Source organism: Cucumis melo, chromosome 9, assembly GCF_025177605.1.
Source record: "Cucumis melo cultivar AY chromosome 9, USDA_Cmelo_AY_1.0, whole genome shotgun sequence".
NCBI classification, from domain to species: Eukaryota; Viridiplantae; Streptophyta; class Magnoliopsida; order Cucurbitales; family Cucurbitaceae; genus Cucumis; species Cucumis melo.
Window position 1 is genome coordinate 23954184 of NC_066865.1, and position 23687 is coordinate 23977870.

Genomic DNA, 23687 nt, shown 5'->3' on the forward strand with positions numbered 1-23687 from the left:
ATTCAGATAAAGCAATATTGAAACAATGTGTCTATCTATAGCATTAAACTACAATGAGTGAAAATTGGTGATTAGACTTTCTAGTCGGTGAATCTATGCCCTTTGCTTCGAGTTTCATAGATTATTTCGATGTAGAATTTTTGAACCAAAGACTAGTGGTAACTTGTATTATACGGTCATTCCAATTAGCCACAAAAGGTATGATCTAGTAATTTTGTTATAAATAATGCTCCCAATCAACATAATCGATTCAAGTTACGTTGGAATATCACTTTCAAATGATTGACCAATGCATATAGGTAATACTTGAATATCATGTATTAAATGTTAAAAGTTTAGATTAATAAAATTAACATCGCTTTTTTTATGAGTTTGGTAGTATGAAAAAACTTAACGTACATCCCATAATAGCCATATGCAATAAAAGTATTAAAAGTGAAACCAAATAGTTTCAGTAAGTTTACGAAATTTGATAGAGTAATTCCAATTTAGTTTCGTATAGGTAAGTTAGACATTAAAGTTAGTGATATGAAATTGAGAATGAAGAAAAAGAAAATGAATATTTAGGTATGGATAGATATTGTCAAAAAGAGATGGACCCCATGAGAGAAAGATGTCAAAAAGGGGAAGAATAAAGTTAAAAATTGTTTGGATGCTAAGAATTAAAAGAATGCATTGCTGCTTGACATTGTAATTTGCTTTTCATACATTACATGATACATACATATGCCCTAAAGTCTCCCCTTTTATCTTCATTTTCTCAACCTTAGCCTTTTAAATTCAATATGATTGAACACAAAAATCAACATTAAAAAGAATAGAAGAAGATATGTCATTTTCTAATCCAATTCTTCTTGGTGCATAACTAGATTATTGGAGATGTGAAAAGGCAAAGGTAATTAAACTCATTAATTTCAAAGCTTATCCCAAAATATTTGGAATCACTACATGTTTATTTATATTAGTTATTGTTTGAAAAATAATAATTTTGTGAAAAATTAATTATCATATAAAATTTGTTATTATATTTGGTTATACAAACAAATTTTGAATCAAAACTAGTGGTTCTTGAAATAAAATAAAATAAAAAATCATAGAATTAATTGTATATTTAGGTTATGGGATTTTTTTAACATTTTGATTATGAACGATGAGAATTATTGTTTTTAATAGACGTTGAATTTTCTTTTAAAAACTAATTACTCTCAAGTTTCGGTTATTGATAGATAACCCTAATCTAAATTTCAAACACGTATCAAATACAAAATTATAAATTCTCAAACATTTTAAACACAAAATTGGAAGCTTTGAAACAACTCATTAGTTAGAATAAAAAAAATTAAATCAAAGAACTATTAAACACAAATCTTAAGCCATCAAAAGTGATCTTTAGCTAAACAAATTGCAACTATATCATTTGATCCAAAATCCAAATTCTCAAAATTGAACCCTAAATAAAACACATTATATATCTCTTTTATGGTCATTTCATCACAACAACAATGATCACTACTTATATATATATATATATATATATATATATATATTGTTATTCTTGTTGATTTAAAATCTGGATGATTAGTGTTCTAATGAGGTTGATTTGTCGGAGATGGAGAGGCATTAGGAGAGAAGTAGGTGGGAGATTAAAATTTAGAATTAAAAAGAAGTCAAATTTAGAAAAGGGGTTTAGGGTTTGGGTGTGGACTTGGTCCGCCGCCCGCACCGACGGAGGTGCTGCCTCACTACACGTCTTCCCAACTAAATTTGTTCCATCTAATTCTAATCATCATTTAATTCTATTTTTGCTTTTTGTTGTTATTATTATTACTATTATTATTATTATTATTATTATTATTATTATTATTATTATTATTATTATTATTATTATTATTATTATTATTATTATTATTATTATTTTATGCCCCACAACTATATGCTATAACCAAATATACCCATCTTCATATTAATTTTTTTGTCTTTTTGTCTTCGTTTTTTTCCTTTCTTAAATCACGGTTTGGCTAAAGAATTTAAGATGATGAGCATGGATAAGTTTTTCTGATTTGAAATTTGGCGCAATTAGCATTCATCTTGATTCTATTATTGTTTTCTCTCATTGTCTCTTCTTTGTTCAGTTGGTTAATAATGGGACATGAGTTTTCTCTGTGGCTAAGGTTGAGATTTGCCTTGAGGAGATTAAATTAAAGGGTTCTTGGAGGGTTTGTCATGTTCTTTGTGATGGGAACTCTCTGCACGTCGTCTACTATCTAAAAAAAGTTCTAGTTGGGACCTTTCTCTTGGTAAGAACTGAAATTTACAACAGCAAAACTTATTTGTGCAAATTCATTCCTTTAAAACACAACCACAGATCCTACGTAAATATGAGTTTGTATGAGATAATACCAATGTACAAAATCTTACTTCATACATTCACATGAGAATGAAGTTAGATGTTAACCACTTTAATTAATAAAACATAAAGTCATTGTTTTACACATACATGTTTTGACTCAAAGGTCAATCTTATTGTTTCCTCAATCATTTCAACTTTTAATTTTTTTTTTTTTAAAAAATGATTGACTAAAACATCACTTTTAGTCCATTTTAATTTCCCAATTTGATTCTCAAACTGTTTTTTAATTAAAATAAACGAATTAATAACAAATATTATTTTCAAACGCAGCAAAATAAACAAAAACAGTTACAAAATAAATAAATTGTGATAGATTAAAACAGACTATTATATTTGTTTATCTATATCATGATAAATATAGATAATAATCTATCATTATCTATTACAAATAAACTGTGATATTTTAAGTAAATATTTTAAAAAGTTTTATTATTTAAAATAATTTCTTCAATAACAATCATATTTTTCAATATAATTTCAAAATTTATAATGAAAATGTTTATAGATATAAATCGGTTTTGATTTGAATGAAAAATAACAATAAACTTGTATTACGAACTATATTTAAGATTTATTAAAATTATAGAGACTAAAAATTAGATATTAAAAATAAAATAAAAAGTGAAGTGAAAAGTGAAAGAAGAAGAAGGTTAACAACACACATAACATCCACCAAAACAAGCTTAGTTCGATGGTAACAAACATTATTATCCGTCAAATTACATAAATATTATGACTCAATTATGTTGTTGTCCTAAACCTGCCCTAATCATAGCTCATATTGGTGAATGCATGAGCTTAATAGAAGTATTGGGCCACACTTCATTTCCCTTTGAATATTGGCCTCCCAACCCATTTCCCTTTCCTAGTCTTCAGACCTAATCCAGTGTTTGTTTTGGGCTAAATTATATATACAAATCCTCATCTTCAAATCTTTAAAATTTTCAACTCAACCCTTTTTAACTTCTTAATTTATTTTAATTTACTCACTAAATGTTCAAATCTAGTTGAGAACATTCAATATTGATTTAATCAATTGTTTAAATTCAGATCCAATTAGATCAAACCAACCAAAAGTTTGAGGTTAAAATTAAGAAATCATAAAAATAAAAAAAAAAAATAAATTATGGATAGTGTTTTTCCAATAATTATATACGATATAACACAAGACATTATTCTTTTAGTACTTTTTTTTTTTTTTAAGAATAAGTTTATTCCTAATTCCACTGTTGTTATCGCAACAATAAATCTGTCTCATTATGAACCCACACATTCAATGATTTAAGTTCAATTAGACATGATCATGCATGCTAATAAAGTAAACCCCCCCCCAAAAAAAAATCTAATTTAAATTTCACTAAAATCACTTGAAATCTCATATCCAACACCTCACCATATGCTTCCCAATTTTAGCAATTTATTCTATTAATCCTGAGAAATAAAATAAAAGTAAACAGCTAATTTTGTTTGTGTTGAATTTAGAAGAATTATGAATGGATGGATGGATGGTTGGTTGGTTGGTTGGTTGGTTGGTTGGACGGAAGCGGTGTGGCGGAGAACGTGGGTGCGGTGGCCGGAGAATTGCCGGAGCCTCACATGGTGGGCACCACTTTCCCACGTGATTCCACATGACCATAATCGTTACCGCGTCCGTCCACGTACGGAGGAAAAGAAACAGAAAAAATCACCGTCTATTAACGTTTCTTCTTCTTCTTCTTCTTCTTCTTCTTATTCTTTTAACGGCCACTTTAACAGATGAGTGGACGGCTGAGATGAGATTTCATATGCTGAAATCCAACGATTGATGATATGTAGTTGAAGAATACGACGCCGTATGGGCCGAAAAGTGTAGACAACAAACGGTGCCGCTTTGTGGTTTGACTTTTCATTGTCGTGTATTTTAATAAACAAATAAATAACTGAGGTGGAAGAAGAAAAAGAAGAAGAAGAAGAAGAACACCAGAAAATTAAATTTCTTTCCACTACAAAATTTAAATAAAACTTCGGATTAGTTTTACATTATAATTTATATTTAAGAAGAGTTTAAAATAAATATTATAGGGAAAACAAATCATAACATATTAAACTATTTGTATATAATATAAATTTGAAGGTTGGAACTCGAGTTTATTTATTATCTTTTTTCCCTTGAACAATAAAACTTGAAATTTACATAATAATAAGTTAATAACAGTAAATTTTTATCATTTTTCTCTCATTTAAAAGTTATATAATATTGGCTAGTGTTGTAGATTTGAATTAAATACTTATAAATTTTAAAAGTTAACTAGTGAATAGTAATCGAGAGAAATATATTTGGATGACGAGAGAAATAAGTATTTATATAACTTTTCTATAGAGATGTGTGTGAAAAATCGAACTTCAAATTCTAAAGTTGATGTACAAAATTTATATCGTGTTTTTCATATTTTGTTTCTTCAAGAAGAAAGGTAAAAATATTTTACAATGTTACAAAGATGACGTTAACATTAATTGTTTCTTGAGCATTTCGAAAAGTATTTAATGAAAGAAATTAATTTGAGGAGTACTCTTCAAGAAGATAATAACGAAGACAATAAAAATTGCACCAATAATAGTAAATAATAGCATTCCTAAAAAAAAGTAAATAATAGCAATCATAATGGTTGTAATATTAACACCACCAATTAATTTCTTTAAGAACCCTAATAATATTTGAAGAGCATTTTTTTCCCTAAGAAGTGAAAGAGGGAGTTGTTTCTAGGAGTTAATGGTTATAATTTAAAAAACAATTTGAATGTCAATTTTTTTAAGTACTCGAGTTAAACTCGAGCTAAAATGATTGTTGGCAAATTTTATCCTTAGACATGCTATTACTAGTATCATCGTTTACATTTTAAAAACCTAGTTAAAATGGTAATTACGAAGAAAATAACACAACATTAAAATAATATGGATTTTTCAACTAGGTTTAGAAATCTTATTTATACTTCAAGAGAATGTAACTCTAATTCTAAGACTAGAGTGTCCTTATGTTTGAAGGAATTAAGGATGACAAGTTTTGTTTCATGATATAGCATGTGAATAATATACACACATACTTCTATTCAATACATATATAATTACCACCCTACTTTTTACTATAAGACTCTCAAACTTAATTTATTTCCATCCATTTGTGTGTAAAATTGAGAGTGGGGGACATATGAAATGAAATGATATAAAGTATTTAAATATTATATATGAGAGTGTGGCATAAAATAGATTGACAATTAAAACCAACTAAAGAAAAGAAGACTAAAAAAGAATAATTGGCATTTGACAACCCCCACAAGAAAAAGAAAATTATAATTAATCATAATTATAAGAGAAATGATTGGGCAATGCAAAGTAAGAGAGAAAATGGTGAGTACTGCCTCTAATTTGAATCCTCCTTAATTTGCGCTCTAAATTACTCAATATATAGATATACATATACACTCTCTTTTCCCACCACAAATCTACAACTTAATCCACTCCCATTATTAAAACATTAGTGATAATTAACTCTAATGCTTAATATAATATAAACAAACATAATCTAATTAATACAAAATGTTTATCATTTATATTATATTAACGAAAGCGACCTTTTGTTATTTAGTATGATTCCTCCTTTATGTCTATATCAAATTCATAAAAATGTATAAATAAGGATGGAAATATCAACATATCGATAATAATGGATCATTTAAATACTTATAGGGACTTAATTACTACATGTCTGTATTGACTTTCTAAATATTTAACAAGAATGTTTATAAATACTTGAAAAATCAATCCAAATGCACTTAGATGATTGTGACTTAGATTATGGCTTGATTGGTGGCAAGAAAGTTTAATATACGATTGAGTGGATGATTTAAAACATGTAGTATGTACTTTACAGTTGGATTGTAATTGAGGGGCAAGGATGCAACCCATTATTGTAGATTGGTTTTTATGAGTTTTATGTGGTATTGTAGTTGTTTTTGTGGATAGAGATGGTGACATGTGTTAGATTGACATTGGTATAGTATATCTAGAGACGACCTACGTTGTTGTTATAAGGTTGAATGGAGTTTTATCTCTTTCCAGGCCTCTTGGGCGTCCAACTTTGTCATATGGGGGATCTAAACATATTTTCTTTATAAGGGGTATAGGTATCATTCTATTCTAGTCAACTTGAGATTATTATTGATTTGATTAACTTACTTGGATCAATGACTTCTCAATATAATCTAGTTCGTTAGGTTACTTTAATTAGTTGTACTTGAATTTACTTGAACTAGGGTAACATAAAGGTTTTAATGGTGAGACAAAATAACTAGAGTTGAATTATATGTTATATTGTTACAATTGTTATTTTGAAGGACTACTTACTTTTCCTTTTTAAAAAGTCTAATGGTCAATAATTTTACTTTATCATTTCCTTTTTCACGGTTTTAAATTATAAATTGTTTAAAAATACTTAATGGGTTGATCAAACAAATTACATGGAACCTAATAAATAATTTAAAAAAAAAAAAAAAAAGAGATCATTTGATTCTATTTCATGCAAAATAGTGAAAGATCTACTAAATTAAGCAAACTTGTTGAGAGCTTAGAATATGGAACTTGAAATGTGACTAGTGGTAAAAAAAAATGGAATCCTCTAATAATTAAACCAATAATTACTTGATTAAAGCTAGCCATATATAAATTGGATTGATGCTATTGATAATGCCACTTTGGACGACTTCTTGTTGCTTGTTTTTGAAAAACATTTATTTAAAAATATAAAGTACATTAATATGTAATGAACTTTAAATTTTGGCTAAAATTGAAGAAATTAATGTGATATATATATATATATATATATATATATATATATATATATATATATATATATATAAAAGTAGAAGATGAACTCAATTATAAGTGAACAAAAAGAGTTATAGAATATAGTAAATATTTGTGAGATGAGTTCCCAACAAAATTAGGACCGTTTTCTTGTCCTAATATAATTAGAATATTTGCATTTTAAAGGTACATAAATTATTTTCAATCCTTACAACTCATTATGTTTGGTCCTTTTGAGTTTTGAGGTTGCAAGAGAAAGAGACCCTTCATTCTACACTCACATGTCTCATTCCCATTCCCCTCATTATTTCTTCAACATTTTATTTTTCTCCCTCACAAAAACTTCTCCTACTTTAATTATGTTTTAAAGCAAATATATATATATATATAGTTTAATTATAAACCTTAGAGTAGATTGATCAATAAGTTTCTAAAACTTTTTATTTTATATCAGATAAATTAAATCTATCAACTTCTATTTTTCAATTGTTTTTTTGTTTTTAACTAAAACTTTTAGTGTTTCTTCGGAAAAGGCATGATATGAAATTAGGAGAAAAAGAAATGGATTAACAATAGAATAATAGAATAATAATGTTATCAAATGGAGACTAATATTCCCAAAAATCACTCCTTTTTCCTTGTTGAGTGATTACTTTTTTAATAAAAGATTATTGAAAAGAAAAAAGCAAGTAGGGTTTTCATTATCTTTATTTAACAACACAAGAGGGTACTCCCAACATATATATATATATATATATATATATATATATATATATATATATATATATATATATATATATATATATATATATATATATATTGTTGCTACTCTCAAAAAGAGGAAAAAATAAATTAATTAAGAGTAGAAAGTAATTTGCAACTAATTATCATCTCTTCCTAAAATATATACAACCATGGTAGACACGTAGTGTAATTTTTATCCAATTGTCTTAACTTATATAATAATCTTGAGAATACGAAAAAAAAAACATATCTCAATTTTTCCTTTGTTCTTTTGTAAATTAAAGATAATACTAAGTATGATTTTCTTAGTATTAATTTGTCTAGCTATATATAAAAACCTTCTAACATATACGAGAAGTTAATCGTAAAGAAAAAAAAATCTCGATTACTTAAAACCATTCACATAAAACAAATGTGGTTTGGAAGTAGTTGAACTATATATTCTATAAATTTCTATTATATGGGTAGAATTCAAAATTTAATATATACCTAACTTTTGTATACACCAAAAAAGTTATGTGCAAGCCCAAAAGTAAAGATATACATTTCCCATTAGAAAAAGAAAAAGAGAAAGAAGAAGAAAGTTATATTTATATATCTATATATATATATATTAATACTTCATGGGAATGCATTGGTATAGTGTAGAAAACTTTAGAAAAAAGACTTACTCTACCCAACCAAGTTTTGGTAAAGCTTTAAAGTGAGACATATAGAATGGGAATAACTACGTTCACATTTGAGAAAACCTTCTTCTCCCCATTTCAAAAGCATTCTTACATATGTGAATGCATTAAAAAAAAATTCTTCCTATTTTCTCCATTTTGTCCACAACTTCAACTCTCTCTCTCTCTCGAGAAAAAAAAAAAAAAGAAAACCAATACCTATATTATTATTATTATTATTATTATTATTATTTTGTGTAAATGTTTGTTTTAAAAATGAAAAATAGGTTTCAGATAAATAATAATAATAATAATAAAGAAATAAAAGTGGAGTAAATCTTTCCCAAAATATCCGTTAATCTCGGAAAGCAAATCAAAGTAAAATTAGACCGTTGATTGCGCTAACACAAAAGCAATTTGAATTCTCATTATACCAAACCCTTTTCTAATTTACATTCAAAATCAAAATTATAAAAGAAACTAATTCAATTTCTTCTTCTTTATATATATATATATATATATATATAAAAGAAAGTCCAATAATAATTGAAAATTTATATTTCACAACGATGAATTTATTTATTATTGTGTTGTTGTCGGTGGTGGTCGATTTGAAGTGAATACTCGTGCGGCAAATGTATAAATATTATATAGATATCAGGTTTATGGGGTTGTCGAGAGGAGGTTTCATTTTCCACGAAACACTCCTACTCCATATTTCATGCCCTAATTGTTGGGCCTTTTTCTTTTAATATACGAATAAATTTGACTATTTTTTTTTCCTCAAATTTATTTGTTATTTTCCCAAATTTCATGCAATGACGTTGTTGTAGTATTGCATTGGGTTTGGACTAAGATATGTGTAATAGTATCAAATTGATTGATCAAGATCAACTGATATGAGTGGGGTCTAAATAATCAATCAATTCATCCATTAAAATAAGAGTTGATGTGATAGTGAACTTGTGTTATATCCCTTATGATTTATTAAATACTATTTTGTTGTTTAATTAAGTTGGTTTAGAATCTTTGAGATTGTGAAGAGAATAGAGAGTTTTTATATATATAGAGTCATCAGTATTATGTGGTTTTTGTTATTTAGTATGAAAAATATATCCCTTTGGTTATTAGGTTTCAAGTGTAATTTGAATGTTACATTTTTACTTTTGATAATTTTGAGTTTAATTTTTATTTAATTTTGTTGTTAGTTTTGAGTTGAGTTAGATTTGGTCTTTTGGTTTTCAATTTTATATTTTTGTCTTTAAGAAAAAGAAAACCAAGCTCTTGACTATTTGGTGTCAAATGTTTGTTAATTAATTTAAAAGCAAAGTTAAATTAGGGGCAAATTGATATGGGGTTAGTTATAAATGAACCGTTAAACTTTTAGTACAACAATTGGATCTCTAAAACTTTCGTAAAGACAACAATTTCCATCATTTAATTTTTGTATGCAAAAATCTAAGCTATTATATTTCCACAAGTGCAACAATTTTTAGTCATTAACATTAAGAAATCATCAAAATTAGATATCAATTTTTATTATTTCATAACGCACCCTTTTGTATTTTGAAAAAACATTAAATTTCTAATTAGTTTTTACAGATAATTGTGGAAAAGAAATCTTCATTAAATAAATCTTAACTCTAAGTCTTACAATAGAGACAAAATTATTACAAACATAGTTAGTTCATAGAATAAATTATTACTTTCATGGATTATAAGTAATATTAATGAAAAAATGGATACAAAGTTGATGAAAAACTTAATACTATAGTATATTACACAACATATATATTTGAAAAACAAAAATGAATGTTTTCTTTTATTTATTTGTTAGAATTTTCATAAAAATGAGAATAATAATAATAATAATAATGAATATTTGTTGAATTTGGAAAAGAAAAGGTTGGGTGTGTGTGTGTTGATGTATGGATGTCAAAATCACATGATATGTCACAGAATCTTTGGTGTATCAATCTTACTATTTGTGTTTGTACGAAATTAAATTAAATCTCTCTCAAATATATTTATATAAAACTGACTGTTTCATTGGTACGTGTCAGACCCTTAGCTCACCCCCCCTGTCCTCCTTACTTTGCCTCCTCTTCAATCTACCTCCCCATACTCCTTCCCTTCCTTCCCCTTTCCTCTTTTTTCCATTTTAATATACATATTCCCATATAAAATTCATCCACCAATATAAGATTTTAACCTATAATAAATTACGTTATTTTATCCGCTTAAATAATACGATGAATCAACTAATATACTCATCGAAATATTGAAAACCACCTTCTCATTCCATTGAAGAGTTAATAAGTTTAGAAATTAAAACATAGTATAAGGACTCAAAATAAGATTTAAATCTATTAAATTGTTTTTTTAACTTAAAATCTCTTGAGTTTTCTTTTTTTTTTTTCCTTCTTTAATAATTCAAAACGTGGAAAACCCTTGGCCATTTGGTCTATTTCTGAGTTATTTCATTAATAGGTTTATATATATATATATAAAGAAATTTGATTTTATTCCAAATTTATAATTGAGGTATGTTTATTTTAATATTATAAAAATCATGTTCAAATTATAATATCAATTGTTGTGGATGATTATATGGAAAATCTTTATTAGGATAGTGTGGATGATTTTCGTACTATTTTTATTTATTAGACATCCAAAAGAACTGTTTTAATAATTGAGGGAAATTCATAAAAAAAAAAAATAACATTTAAAAAAAAAACATGTCAAAATTTTAATCAAAAAGCCTACATATCTATTAAATCAAACTAGGAAAAATATGCTCTATGAAGATTTGAACGAACTTCAAAATAATTATATTCATTTTAACAACTGTTTGAATATTTAAATTTAAAATCAAGCTTCTATATTATTATCGATAGTTTAAATTTAAACTATAATTAATGTTCATGATCTAACTCTAAAAAATGAATAGATATATTCGAGAGTTTCATTGGCCAAATTTTGTGCGACTTTTTTTGACTGTTCTACTTTTAGTAGTTTTAAAAGAAATGGCCATGACCCAAATTTTCAAAATAATAATAATTAAAAAAAAATAAAACGTATAAAACAAAATCGTATATATTTTTATTCTATCTATTTATAAAAAGAATTAATTTTAAAATTTTATGAAAATTGGTTAGAGGAAAATAAAAAGAGTAATTAAAAGATTTAATGGAGGAAAATAAGCTAATTTTCTCCTTAAATATTTTCACAGCTACACCGACCTTCCTGGCAATAGACACCCACATGAGTTTGTTCCTTTCACAACGGTTTACGTTTTTCATATGAACATAGCAAAAGAAAAAAACTTTCTTCGAATATTATTATAATTCAATCGCATTTATGACTCTTCTTCACTCTCCACTCCATTATATACTCCTTCCTCTTCCTTCTTCCTCTGTCCGACCTTCATACAAATCCTCCGAATTCTAATTCCTTCATCCATGGATTCCTTATTCCTCTAATTCTCTCTAACAAATAACACCCCAAAACCAACCCCATTTCCCCACATTACATTTTTCTCCTTCTCCAAAATGTCTAATCTCATTTCCATGGCTCCCCTGTTTCTCCTCTGTGTCCTCTTCCCCTGTTTCTCCTCCGCCGCCCACGACTACGGCTCCGCTCTTTCAAAAAGCCTTCTCTTCTTTGAAGCTCAGAGATCGGGATTCTTGCCACGTAACCAACGAGTTAATTGGCGTTCCCATTCTGGCCTTCAAGATGGAAAAGCCAGCGGAGTCAGTTTTTTTTTTTTTTTTTTAATTTATTTCTCCCAAATTCAAAACTCTGTTTTGTGTGTGTTTGTAACAGAGTGATGACGTTCTTGAAATTTTTGCAGGTGGATTTGGTGGGAGGATATTACGATGCTGGTGATAATGTGAAATTTGGGTTGCCTATGGCTTTTACGGTGACGATGATGAGTTGGAGTATTTTGGAATATAGAGTTCAATTGGCGGCTAGTGGGGAGCTTGGACATGCCATGGATGCTGTTAAATGGGGGACTGATTATTTCATTAAAGCTCATACGGAACCCAATGTTCTCTACGGCGAGGTTAGGTTTGGGTTTTGAACTTTTTTTTTTTTTATTTGGAAGTTAAAATTGTGGAATGGGATTTTGATGTTTATGGGCTTTCTTTTATTTGAAGGTGGGAGATGGGAATACCGATCATTACTGCTGGCAGCGGCCGGAGGATATGACTACCGACCGCCGTGCTTACCGGATTGATCCGAGTAATCCCGGTTCGGATCTCGCCGGAGAAACTGCCGCCGCCATGGCTGCTGCTTCTCTTGTCTTCCGCCATTCTAATCCTGCTTATGCTAACACCCTCCTCAACCACGCCTATCAGGTATATACACAAATTTTCATTTATCATTTCAATGATCTTCACTCTTTTGACAATGTGGGGTATAGATCCAATCAATAACTTTAGAATTAGTATATTCTTCCTCAAATGAGTAAATCTCAAGCTTTTAGTACATATTTTACTATGCTCGTTTTGATTATTTAATGCCTCACTTTGAACATAGTTTGTGAATTCTTAAAAAGAAAAAGAAAATGATATAACCTATGGGTTTAAGTTTATTTTGTTTTTTATAAATGCTTCTTCTACTTTCGACTTTTCTTCACTTTAATCTATATGTTTTTAAAATGCTTTTTTTTGGTTCTTACACGTACGACTCTTAATTAATAACTACGACATTCAAATCTATCTATTACAATTGTACTTAAAAAAGAAACAATTACGGTATAAAAAATTAGAAGTAGAAAATCAAATTTAGGGAATAAAATATAATCCGAACTTTACAAATTATAAATTTAAAAAACTATGGCGTTTACCCATAAAAACGGAAATTAGTTAATCAAGTAGATGGTAATGTTCGGCGCACATTTAGGATCGCGGCTTTAAGCCATACACGTAGATTTAGATTTTGTGATTCCGTGATCACAACCGTCCATTTTATACGATCACCAAAATTAACGTAGTAATGGGAGTAGGGGGTGTCGGTGACACTGTTCACATTACCTCAATACCCTTGTATTTAAACTGTACTTACAAGTATACCCTTGAATTAAGACAAAATCCGACGGTTATCTAACAATTGATCTGTTTCACCGGTAATTTTCAGCTGTTCGATTTTGCGGACAAATACAGGGGCAAATATGACAGTAGCATTACCGTAGCTCAGAAGTACTACCGATCTGTCAGTGGATACAACGTATGGGATTCTTCCCTCTCCCTCTTCCTTTTTATTGGGCTTGAGGTGGGGCTTTTGGCCCAAAGACTGAAGCCCATTTATAATCTTATTGCTTTTTATTCCTTTAATTACCTGATTTGACTTTGCTTTGTTATGGTAATCAATTGCTTTTTCTTTGACTTGTTGGTTGTTCAATTATATAATTATTGTAATAATTGCGAGAAAAAAGTAAGAATGGACTGTTTTTGTCCCATTCGTATGTGTAATTATTTTTAAAATACAACATTGGATCTACACTATATTACATAATAAAACATCATTATTTTAGTTTATTATTAGTGGAGTAACTTTAGAAAATTATTATATTTTTGTTCATAAAGTTTGTAACATCTAAATTTGGACACTTGTGGGGGCATAGAAACTGAAGTCAATGAATTAACGATAATTGTTTTTCGAAATTTGACAGGATGAGTTGCTATGGGCAGCGGCATGGCTATACCAAGCAAGCAACAACCAATACTACCTCAAATACCTCGCTGACAACGGCGATTCCATGGGCGGCACCGGCTGGAGCATGACGGAATTCAGTTGGGACGTCAAATACGCCGGTGTTCAAACCCTAGTCGCCAAAGTAAACCCCTAGTTTCTCCAAATCCTTAATCATTTCCTTTAATTTTCTTTAACTCTAACCTATCGATCTCTTTCCTCTTTCGCAGTTCCTGATGCAGGGCAAGGCCGGCGCCTATGCTCCAGTTTTCCGGCGATACCAGGACAAGGCCGAAGCCTTCCTCTGTGCGTGCTTGAGAAAAGGGTATAAAAATGTTCAGGTTACTCCCGGCGGCCTCATTTTCCGGCAGAGATGGAACAATATGCAATTTGTTACCACTGCCTCTTTCGTCGCTGCCGTTTACTCTGATTACTTGACCTCCTCCCGCAGCTCCATGAAGTGCCCCGCGGGTTATGTTCAACCCTCGGAGTTGCTCTCCTTCGCTAAATCTCAGGTGGGTTTTTCTGTTTTCCCCTCATTTTGGTGGAATTACCCGTTCAGTTCCTCAATTTTCATATTTGTGTCTGTTTGGTTGGTCACCGAGGATTGAAAAAGTGTTTGGATTGAGCAGGTAGATTACATTCTCGGCGACAATCCAAGAGCCACAAGCTATATGGTGGGATACGGCAACAATTTCCCGCGCCGTGTCCACCACCGTGGCTCCTCCATCGTTTCCTACAAACGCAACTCCAAATTCATCGCCTGCCGTGAAGGCTACGCCACATGGTTTAGTAAGAAAACCAGTGATCCCAACACCCTCGTCGGAGCTCTCGTCGGTGGTCCCGACGCCTACGACAATTTCGCGGATCAAAGAGACAACTACGAACAAACAGAGCCCGCCACTTACAATAACGCCCCTCTTTTAGGCCTCTTAGCTAGACTCCACGGCGGCCACTCCGGCTACAACCAGCTTCTCCCAGTAGCCCTTCCACCGCCGAGCAAACGAAACCCAATAACCAAAAAACCTTCCCCTCCTTCTTCTTCCTCCTCCTCCTCCTCCTCCCCTGTCGTAATTGTTCAGAGAGTTACAAGTTCATGGAAGGCCAAAGGCAGAGTTTATTACAGATATTCTTCTGTTATTACAAACAAGTCGTCAAAAACAGTGAGGAATCTTCAGCTTTCGATTTCTAAGCTTTATGGGCCTTTATGGGGACTAACAAAATCAGGGAATTCGTACACATTCCCTAAATGGGTGGGTTCGTTGGCAGCAGGAAAAAGTATGGAGTTTGTGTACATTCACTCTGCTTCACAGGCAAATGTCTCTGTTTTGAAGTATAATTTGGAGAATTGAAGAGACTGATAAATAATTCTTTTTGGGTGTGATTTAATGATGATAACTGTGCAGAATTGAAGAATGGGGTTTTTGAATAAGTAAGGAATTGGAGGAAGAAAGGAGTGAAGAGATGAAGAATTTTTTTTCTCTTTTTTGCTCATCCTCTTTCTCTCCTCTGTTTTTGGGTCTGGGAATTGTCGAAAGGAAACAGAGATAGAGAGGTCTGTGTGCTTTTCTTGAAGGGTAATGGTTCACAAAAGGAAGGGGAAAGAAAAGGAAGAAGGTTGGTTAATTATTGTTACTTTGTTTCATGTAACTCAAACAAAAAAAAAAGGTACATTTTATTTTCTTTGTAATTGGGTTGACAATTTTTCTTTGTGTTTCCTTTGTTGTAATCTTTGCAACATAATTTCATCTCACGTTATAAATTAAGCTTCCTAATATCTTTTGCTCGTGTTAAAAGTTTTCATTAATTTAATCGTATTCTCATCCGTACAATATTTAGGTAGATGAATTGGTACTTCTATTATATCATTATAAAAATAACGAAACTCAATACTCGAGTGGATTAATTAAATTTCATTAATCTAAGAAAATCAATGAAACTTAACAATATCACTATCTATATATATATAATATAATATAATATAATATAATATAAATATTGAACATTTTAACCTTTTTTAGAAAACAATTGTAGATTATTTTATTTACTTATGGAAATATATATATATTTTAGTTTTTTAGAATTATTCATTGACATCCATCTTTTTAGATAATTTTAAAATAAAATTTTCACAACAAATACAAAGAATTGGAGGTGGTGATATTAAAATTATATTTGTTACAATCAATAACACTTTGAATTTCTTTTTAATTTAAGCAACTAGTCCTTTAAAGTTACTCTAATTGCATAAAATATAAAGATCGAATTGCATAGCATATAAAAGATTGGGCAGAGTCTATTTGGACTCTAAGAAAGGTTGAAACTTTTGTTATAACTTTTAAATAAATTTAACCCTTATTCTATATTTAAAATTCCCTCGTATTTCTCTAAAAAATAATTTATAGGAAGATTTTACCGTAAAGAAAGATTACATTTTTTATATAATTATAATCGATAGCAATTTTAAAACAATAACTAAGTAAAAAATTATAAATATAGCGATAGCAATTTTTAAAGTATTATATACGCTAATAACTAATGTATTTTGTTTGTTTTTGGCTGAGTTTCGGTAGTTACCTTCCAATAGTCTTTATTATTGTTGTTGTTGGTTTTTAATGTTACATTTTAAAAAAAAAAAATTCAATTCAATGAATTACAAATAACGCAACATATAAATATGAAGCTTTACATTCTTTGTCAATCTTCAATCTTCTTTTTCCTTCCTTAGGCAACTGGCTTGTTCCCACTCTTGTACATGTCATCGATCTCTTTCTGTCAATAAAAATCCGAACGTTTAGTTTAGCTCGTGGGTGAAGGTAAATTCAGTTATATATCACTAATGTAATTAATAGCATCGAGTAGTGTAGAAAAGAACCTGATAGTATTTGAGCAGTTGTGGTCTCTTCTTCTTAAATGATGGAGTCAGAAGGTCACGTTCTATATCAAATGGAAGGGGGTCGAGATGAACCGCTCTAATATTTTCGTAACCTTTTAACTACAAAAGCAAATAACACAAGTTCAATTCATGCTACTTTCAACAAGTTCATTTTCATAATCAAGAAAAGAGAGAAAAAAAAATGAACCTTTTGTTCTTTGGCAATCTTTGATAGTTGTCCAAGTATATAGTCTTTTGCCCTTTTGTCTTCACAAAGAGCATTGAAGTCCTCTTTTATGCCATTTTCTTCTGCCCATTGCTCAAGTGCTTGCATTTTAGGGTTAACAACCGCAACGAGGAAGGACTCAAAGCTATTTCCATATATCCATATCTGAAACAAATCCCCAATCAAACATGTCAAGGTTTAGATTTTCGTTTGTCCCAAAAAATTATAGAAAGAACCACTACGAAATATTCATATATGTTCGAAAAATCTGTTCTTCAGGAGAACCTCACACTACTGAATCTTCATATTGCATAGTTTTGATGTCAAAAGTTACTGTGATGTTTCTGGACTTCTTGTGACTTTTTGCTATCGTAAAATATGAATTATCTTGTTAGGAATAAAAATAGGAGCTAGAATTCATACCATTTCGATGTCGGAAACAAGGCCATAAATCAGCTCTAGATTTTCCACTGCAACATATTCACCTTGGGAAAGTTTGAAGATGTTCTTCTTACGGTCAATAATTTTCAAGCTTCCATCCGGCTGCCATTCGCCAACATCCCCTAATAGAATTCAAAGAATATAGGAACCAAAATTTTCATATATCGACAGTCAACATGCTTTTGAACCTCAAGCAATGAGAATTTCAACAAGCTAGGCAGTACCTGTATGAAACCAGCCATCAATTAACACCTCTGTGGTAAGATCGTCGCGTTTGTAGTACCCTGAAAACAATGTATCTCCCTTGATGCACACTTCCCCACGAGGCGTGCTAGCATGCGAATCATACCCCATCTCAGGTACTGATTCAAGACAGATATCCACATTGGGAACTGGAGGACCTACTGTTCCCAACATTGGCAATTCATCTGGTAGAGTGACAAATGTTCCCCCACAAGTTTCTGTCAAACCTGCAAATAGAAATGTATGATATTTGGGTTCCCTTTGCTTTGGTTTTTGGAAATGGAGGTATAAGGATGATATACCATATCCTTGTAGAACATGAGCACATGATACAACTCGAAAGAAAGTCTCGATATGTGCTGCAAGAGGAGCTCCTCCAGATAAAATGATTCGCACGTTTCCTCCTAATCCCTTCTTCACCTAAAATTGTCCCTCCAAGAAGATGAATGAGTTTTCAGAAAAATTTAAGATGATTTTGATTTAACTGTAACCTTATAATTGTGTAAGTATGTCCCCCTTCACCTTGTCAAAGACAACTTTATCAAAAAGTGGTGCTGCCTGTTGATGCTTTTTCCCCTTCTGCATTTGATTATATTTACTGCATAATACAAAAAGAAAACATAAATAGGAGATATAGAACAACAATCAACATGGATGAATTTGAAACAACAGAGACTTTAATCTGAACTTTGTCCCCATCATTCAAAGAAAAATAGCACAATGTTGATAAGAAGGTACCGTATTTTTAGAGGGAAATTTACTTACTATGAGTATGCAAGGTTAAACAACGATCTTTTTAAGAAGCCTCCCGATGATATCTTCTGGTTTAAACCTAAACAGTATCATTAAACATTTCTCAAGGTTATCCACCACTCTAACGATTAAAGTTTAAGTTTAATCCATGTTTGACCAACAAAATATTAAAAAGCTTAAACTGATCAGTTCGTATAAGTTCGATATCTTTTACATGTTGGCTCAACTATTAGCTTGAATCTAAATGCATTTTCTATTAATATCAAACCCGAAGCAACATATCATATGCTCACCACCATAAATTCTTTCAAGCACACGAGGAACTGCACAGAAAATAGTAGGCTTCAACTCTCCAATGTCTTCAACTAACAATTTCACATCCTACAAGATTCATGGGCATAACATGAGTCATCAATTTCTTTGCCTAGAAGAAGAAAAAAAATCCAAACATGATTTCTCACCCCACGCCAGAATCCAATGGAGGCACCATTCAAAATGAACACCTCCTCGATCACCCGGTCAAAGATGTGCGCAAGCGGAAGATATGATATGTAAACATCATTTTCTTGAACCTATAACAAGAAACATGCATCTGATAAATCAACAAGCTTGAAGATTTAGTTATCTATTTGAAGAGGGGAATGGGAAGAACAGAGATTACATTTTCGTTGACAGTTGTAAGTAAATGTTTGACACCAGCTATAAGTGCTATAATGGCATTATTGGATAACAGTACTCCCTTGGGATCACCAGTTGTTCCACTGGTGTACATGATGGTGCAAATATCACTTTTCTCTTTCACAGGAAGATCAAACTGTTGGCTATCTCCCTGTTTCCAATGGTAAAAACAACATTCTGAGAGAAGAAACAGGAATGATATATAATTTTGTTCACATATGACAGTAAATATTTTGTCTTAAATGATCCAATTTGTCACTCGATTTTGTGTGATTTAGATATATCCACACTTTTGAGTTAGACAAATACACACATTTGTTTCACAAGATAGATTTGAATAGTTTAGAGCTGTGAAACCAAGTCTAAGTTTGGTAGTATGTGTTACAGATTTGCTGACATAAATCTCGACTTCTAAAAACTATTTAGGACAAGATGGTTAATTTTAAAAATTAACCTAACTAAATCAAACACAGACACAGATAAATTTTCAATCTTTTAACCAAAATCCAAAAACAAGATACACAAGTCCAGGTCTTTCTTCCTAGTCCCTAGTGCTAAGCATCTTATATATACTTCTAAATAACTTACCTTTTGTAGAAACTCTTCCCAAGTATAGATTTCCAAACCAAACTTCTTAACCTCTTCCTTGTGATTATCTGAAACTTTTCCAAAGCTCACAATGGCTACATGAAAAGTTTAAAATCTTGTTAGATACCTACAACTTTTATAGGTGTATCAAAAAAGAGCAAGGATTTACTTTTTAGAAACTTCGCTGTGTTGGGGAGTGTTTTCAACAGCTGAACAAGAGAGAGTTTAAAAAGTTAATATCAGAATCATTTTACTTAAACTATGTGGCTCTTATTTAGTTCTAAAAAAGAAGATGGAGGTGAACCTCAGAGATCTTCTTCTCTTCTACAAAAGCAATGGAAATCTCTGCATGGGATATTATGAATTCTATGGCACCAGCACCTGAAACATATTACAAAAAGTTTGAATCCATAATAGCTTTCATATGGTATAGGAAATAGAGCAGAAAAAACTCCAGAGACATGGCTGAGAAGGTCCTTCGTCATTTTTCAGGTTCAAAGCCTATTTTAATCCCCCTTATTTATTCCATTTTGATATCTGAACTTTTGAACATTTTATTTTAGTCCCTATACTTTGCAGATAAATACTGATTTTAGTCTTTATTACTCTTCACTGAATCATTTAAAAAGATCCCAAATTCGTATAAAAATTACCACATAATCTACTATATGTGGCTTTCAAGACTTACCAATATAGGAATGAACAAAAAGATGTGAATAGTTCATTAAGAAACAGCAAAGACTAAAAGATTTGTTTTTTCTTATGTAAAGTTCATGGACTAAAATTATTCTCAGAGTTCAATAAAAAACAACTTTCTACCACGTGTTTACCTAAAGTATCGTATAAAGGAACACAGTAAAGCCCATGAGCATTGCAAGCCTGCAACAAGAAACAAAAAGCCAAAAGGTCACCAAATAGAATCTACATCGCTAATGTCTGCTTACAAGCAGAAATCACTGATTTATATAATTAACAAAGAAGAAGGATATAATGAACTAATTACCTCCATGCTAATGATCCACTCAGGACAATTAGCACCATAAATTCCACATTTTTCTCCCTGCAAACTCAGCATAACTACAAATGTTAACTCCTCAATTTGCATAGCATTTTACAAACGCAAAAATCTTCAAAAACTTACTGGTCCATAACCCAAACCGCGCATTGCGTTTCCTATTTTCAACACCAATTCATAAACTTCTTTGTAAGTTAGCCACTCATATTCACCAGCTTTGGCCTGCAGACACACAGAATCCACCATAACGTTTTACTCTCTTCAGTTCAATGCATAATCAACTTAATTATCAGTAACTTACTGGATTTCCTTCAACTACTTTCCTACGCCCAAGCATCCGATTTCCAGGATTTTTCTCCACGGACATTCTGCATCAAGCATTATGGTCATAAGTGTTCATAGAGGGTCTGATTTAGGAGGTGAATTTTTGAAGTCTGGAGTTATAAATTCAAGCTTATATTTGGTTACACAATACAAGATTTCTAGCTCCTCAGACCTTTTTACAAATTACAAATTCGTAAACCAAATACAAAGCTTCTTACTCCAAATTTTTTCAAGCCATGAGGTGTAAATGTTTTGCTCGTGGTTACAGTGAAGTTTACAAGTCTGCAAAACTTAACGGTGTGGAATGAATACCCAAATTATACGACTGAATGAGTTTGTACCGTACTTGGTTGAAATGTTAGCTTCATCTAAGTCACAGTTTGAGATAAGTAAATTCACATATGATATAACATCATGGACGTCTTAAATAAGCTGATATAAAGCAAAGTTGATTATTTAAAAAAAAAAAAATACAAGTGTCCTAAAGTCAATTTTACACATACCCTCTATAGCCACAAGTACAGCAATTGGCATCAAGGCATTCAATAGGATATTCAAGGTTTGAATTACAAGTTTAGCTGTTTAACTTCCAATTTTATATCTACTTGGTCCCAACATTCCTAAACTTCTTTTTTTGGAAAAAAAAAAGTCACGAGTTCATTACATACAAAATTCTAAGTTTAGGATCTCATTATAGGTGAGATTCAATTTTATATCTATAGATCAATTACTTTCAAACCTTTTTGAATATGATGGGAATCTACAAAATTAAAATTTAAAAAACCGTAATTGATATGTTTAAAGTTCAAGAACTTACTCGGTACAAAATTAAAATCCAATTAGCTACAAACACTTCAAACTTAATCAAACAAACACAAACTTAAAAGTTGACTAAACTTCTAGCTTACACGAACTAAAACAACAAAAACAACTAAGTTCAGAACTTCTTTGGCACAACCAGATCTAAAACCATCCATTTTTCTACTGGGAATCCACAAAGATTCGACGAAAAACAAAGAAAACAGAATTTACATACCAGAAACTACATAAAGTTCAGAATTTTCTCCATGGGATTTCTCATCCATCAAACAAATCAACAAATCCATACCTAAATATATCCCAGCAGGTGTCCAGTCCTTGAACCGGCGGCGGAAACCCATCTTTAGCAAAAATGCTCCGGTAAACCGGCCCGACGGACGGCCGGCCAGCAGTGGCGTCCTTAGCCTCCTCCACCTGAACCAAGTACTTCCTCTGCATTTTTCTTCTTCTTCTTCTTCTTCTTCTTCTTCTTCAGAAATTATCTCAACAAGTTCTCAAAATCTGAGAACTTTATGTGGGATTTGAAATCTTGAGACAACGTGGGGAAGAAGGTATTATTATAATTGTACAGAAAAGTATTAAATCCAAGAGGAACTTGAAGATAAACCCGTTTACTTTGATTTTCAAAGGGAAGGGCAAGGCTGGCTCTGACTTCATGTTTGTTTGTGGATATTCTTTAATGGGGTTGCTTTGATTTCATGAAGGAAGGATCTTGACTTTTCAAAATGACAATTTTTTTGCTAAATGAAAAAGAAAATTCCTCAGAAATTGGGGATGGGGGTTGTTGAAATGATTTAGTTAGACATTGCTTCGTGAAAATGTGGACTATTCTTGACCGTATGATTTGTTTTTCATTGTACGGTTGTACCCCAATATAAATGTTAAAAAAAGAAAAAAAGAGAAGGAAAATCGAAAACGACCATTTTCAATGATTATATTTAGAAAGGGTCTTAGTTTTACTTTGTTTAATGTTTCTTATTTGATTGTTTAGATTATAATGTGGATTATGTTAATTTTGAGTTATTAACTTATTAGTGCGTACTCATTCATATCTATTCAAAAGTCAACTCATATTTTCAATCTAACCAAAAATCTTCTAGTTAATTTATTCAAATGCAAATTAACCTAAATTTTATTTCTAAATAAACAACATAAAATAAGATTTTTACCTCATCCTATCAAAAACAAAAAGGGTAAGAATTGAGGTTTAATATCTTGAGCGTAGAATAAGTTGCAAAACAAATTTATCACTGAATTAACCATTAATGTTCTATCGATTTTATATATATATATATATATATATTAAATAAAGAGCATAAAATTGAGAGGTATTTTCTATGTCTATACTAAATCTCTTAATGCATATCCTA

At 30.7% G+C, this 23687-nt stretch overlaps 2 protein-coding genes across 2 annotated transcripts; one reads left to right on the forward strand and one right to left on the reverse strand.

Annotated features, from left to right (window-relative positions):
* Positions 1-11876: 11876 nt before the first annotated feature.
* On the forward strand, positions 11877-16132 carry LOC103482819 (endoglucanase 6-like). Its single transcript, XM_008439166.2, has 7 exons — positions 11877-12410; positions 12512-12724; positions 12819-13019; positions 13801-13890; positions 14336-14500; positions 14586-14870; positions 14988-16132. Exons 1-7 carry the CDS (start codon positions 12210-12212, stop codon positions 15705-15707), a joined length of 1875 nt encoding a protein of 624 aa, XP_008437388.2. The 5' UTR covers positions 11877-12209; the 3' UTR covers positions 15708-16132.
* A 796-nt stretch (positions 16133-16928) lies between these two features.
* Positions 16929-23098, reverse strand: LOC103482821 (long chain acyl-CoA synthetase 4-like). Its single transcript, XM_008439168.3, has 19 exons — positions 22607-23098; positions 21476-21542; positions 21301-21396; positions 21163-21219; positions 20990-21038; positions 20464-20540; positions 20329-20368; positions 20160-20254; positions 19555-19722; positions 19355-19465; positions 19187-19274; positions 18906-18972; positions 18663-18738; positions 18443-18560; positions 18122-18367; positions 17880-18019; positions 17439-17621; positions 17231-17350; positions 16929-17127 (listed from the first exon to the last, which is right to left on the reverse strand). Exons 1-19 carry the CDS (start codon positions 22753-22755, stop codon positions 17080-17082), a joined length of 1995 nt encoding a protein of 664 aa, XP_008437390.2. The 5' UTR covers positions 22756-23098; the 3' UTR covers positions 16929-17079.
* Between the last annotated feature and the right edge of the window lie 589 nt (positions 23099-23687).